General features: G+C 41.9%; 1 protein-coding gene across 2 annotated transcripts in view; it reads left to right on the forward strand.

Annotated features, from left to right (window-relative positions):
- TBP (TATA-box binding protein) overlaps positions 1–1,971 on the forward strand; it is a 15,146-nt gene extending 13,175 nt beyond the window's left edge. For both annotated transcript variants that reach the window (XM_007445929.1, XM_007445930.1), the window contains 2 exons: positions 488–582; positions 1,279–1,971. In XM_007445929.1, coding sequence (XP_007445991.1) covers positions 488–582; positions 1,279–1,358 — 175 coding nt within the window. In that variant the 3' untranslated portion in view covers positions 1,359–1,971. The remainder of the gene's footprint in view (positions 1–487; positions 583–1,278) is intronic.
- Positions 1,972–2,792: the final 821 nt, after the last annotated feature.

Below are 2,792 nucleotides of genomic sequence, written 5' to 3' on the forward strand. Positions count from 1 at the left end.
GCAACATGGGGAAAGATTCAGTCTCCAACTAGTCTCTTTTCTATCACTTTGGTTAAATTGCCTGAACAAAGTTAACAGCTAGAGATATTTCAGTTGAAGGAGATGAGATGTGAATGATTAGAAGGTAAACTGTGTGGCTGTCAGATCTTATAAATGAATGATTATTGGGCTCTTGTAAGTCGGTGTAAACTTGTCCAGAATGAAACTTGATACGGTCAGAGACTATAGAACATATTTATAAAGCTCTTGTTCTTATGTCAGGAAATCCAGATTGATTAGAAATAGCGTTAGTTGGTCTTCAAGTGCCAGTTACAAGTCGGCCTCACTGGCCTTGAGCACTCTCTCTTGTGATGCTCCTCAAGAATTGGGCTTCACCTCCTCATTAGTTTGCTGCTTACCCAGTACTTTCCCTTGTTCAGGTCCCCATTTTTTCTAAAGGCATGAGCAACTGTTAATTTCTAAACTGTTTTTGCCATTTTCCTTCTAGTTATGAGCCAGAGTTATTTCCTGGTTTAATCTACAGAATGATCAAACCGAGAATTGTTCTCCTTATTTTTGTTTCTGGAAAAGTTGTATTAACAGGTAAGTTGCAACAGGCAGTAGTGTTCGAAGTTTGGAAAGTGTGGAGAGCGGCATTGTCTCAGTGCTGAGAGGTCATATCACAGTGTCGGGACAGCTGACTAGTGACTTGTAAAGAAGCTTTGCCCCTGTTTTCTCTTCCCCTGACCCTAACACTCTGATGGGAAACACACCCACCAAAGGGAGTGAGCCGAGGGAAGTCAGAGCACAGCCCTGCTGGTTCTTCAGCTGAAGCATAACCTTGGTGGCGAAGGGGGAGGTGGGCATTACATTGCATAACAGATGGCGTTTTAAGTTGGGTACCATTGTCTGAAACTTTGGGGTTCATCACCATTATCATTTTGCATCAACAAAGGAAGATTCAAAAGAGCTTGTTTGAAGGCAGCGATTGGGAGAATAAGATTCAGCCACTCTCACTGCTGCCCTGCTGGGTTCTGACACAGTCCAGAGACCAACACCAGTCAACATGGGCAGACTATGGGGAAGGAGGCTGGGTCACCTGGGGCACTGCTTTTGTAATTTTTTAAAAAAGCCAACTTAAAAAAATACCACCTTAAAAACAAAAATAGGATTATGACGAGGGTCCATCGTTAATGTTTTAATGCATCTGTCTTACTGGGTATGGAGAGAATTGTGCTTGTGGTTTTATGTTAAGAAATGCCGTTTCAGACTCTTCTCTACTCCAACTTGTCTTCATAGGTGCTAAAGTCAGAGCAGAAATTTATGAAGCCTTTGAGAACATCTACCCTATTCTAAAGGGTTTCAGGAAGACAACGTAATGGCTGTCATGTACTCCTGCCTCCCCCACCCACTTGTTTTTTTTTAAAACAAATCAGTTCTGGTACATTTAGTGGTGTTGTGGACGGCCCCATGTGATGAGAGGATGGATGTCCAGTTGTAGGTTGCAGCACGAGGTGAAGCTCCCCTGCATGTGTACCCCATAGGGATGCCAGGAAGGGAGTATTATTTCTGCACAGAGAACACCGAAGTGTTACTGTAAGTTGCTTGAACTGTGCTGCTATTTGGGCAGCGCTGCCCGTTTATTTATATTTAGATTTTAAACACTTACTGCTGTTGACAAGTTGGTTTAAGGGACAAAACTTTAAGTGTTAAAGCCACCTCAACAATCGTTTGGACTTTATTTTGTTTAATTTCTTCCCCATAAACCACAGTTTTTATATTTCTACCAGAAAAGTAAAAATCTTTTTAAAAAGTGTTGTTTTCTAATTTGTAACAACTCCTGTGGGTTATTTTTGAGCCACATTCCGCCTTTCCAGTATTGCAGGACAGGATAGAAACGTATTAATGAAAACAAATGGCTGTACATATTTTTCTTCCTTCAGAGTACTCTGTACAATAAATGCTGTTTATAAAAGTGTTAGATTGATGTTATAAATGAAACTTGGTAAGACTCATGTGATCATACTGTTTAAAAAGTCGTATTTTAGATATAATGCCTGAAACCATTTCAGTGTGTTTGCTTGCTTGTGTGCTTGCTTGTTGTTTGTTTCAATCAACATTTCATTGTATGTTGCAGTGAAAATGGAAGAATTGTCTGAAAATTTTAAGTTGCTCACAAAACGTGTTTATTACGTCCCGTACGTTGAGCACCTCCCGTTTCCCAGATACGTTGCCTTCTCACAAAAGCTGCAGTTAGGTTTTGTTCCTCTTTCACAAGTAGGGCAAGGTAGGCCCCAGCTGAGAGTCTGTCCAAGGTTACAGAGCCCGTAAGTGGCAAACACGGGCTCTAGGCCAAAGGCCTTCAGTGTTAGAGCTGGGGTCATCCATTGACTGGTGAGGTGTGTTTTTCTCATGAATATCAGGTGAGCATGTGTAAGTTCATTGTTCAGGGGTTCATTGTTCAGGTGTGTGTTTTTCTTTTTAATTGTAAAAATATTTTTTCAGAAACCAGAAAGTTTCTTCCTTCCTCTCTCTTCTGTCTGTTTCCCCAGGTTAACTACCAGATTGGTGGGTACCTCTCCAGCCCTCTTCTGTTCAGGTTTTTTTCTTTTGGGGGTGCTTTTGTTATCATATTGAAAAAATAGTCAAGCATATGTTTGATTTTATAGCTTCCTTTTTTTTTTTTTTTTTTTTGGCGGCATGCGGGCCTCTGCCTGTTGTGGCCTCTCCCGTTGCGGAGCACAGGCTCCGGACGTGCAGGCTCAGCGGCCATGGCTCACGGGCCCAGCCGCTCCGCGGCATGTGGCATCTTC

This window comes from Lipotes vexillifer, unplaced genomic scaffold, assembly GCF_000442215.2.
Source record: "Lipotes vexillifer unplaced genomic scaffold, Lipotes_vexillifer_v1.1 scaffold459, whole genome shotgun sequence".
Classification (NCBI taxonomy): domain Eukaryota; kingdom Metazoa; phylum Chordata; class Mammalia; order Artiodactyla; family Lipotidae; genus Lipotes; species Lipotes vexillifer.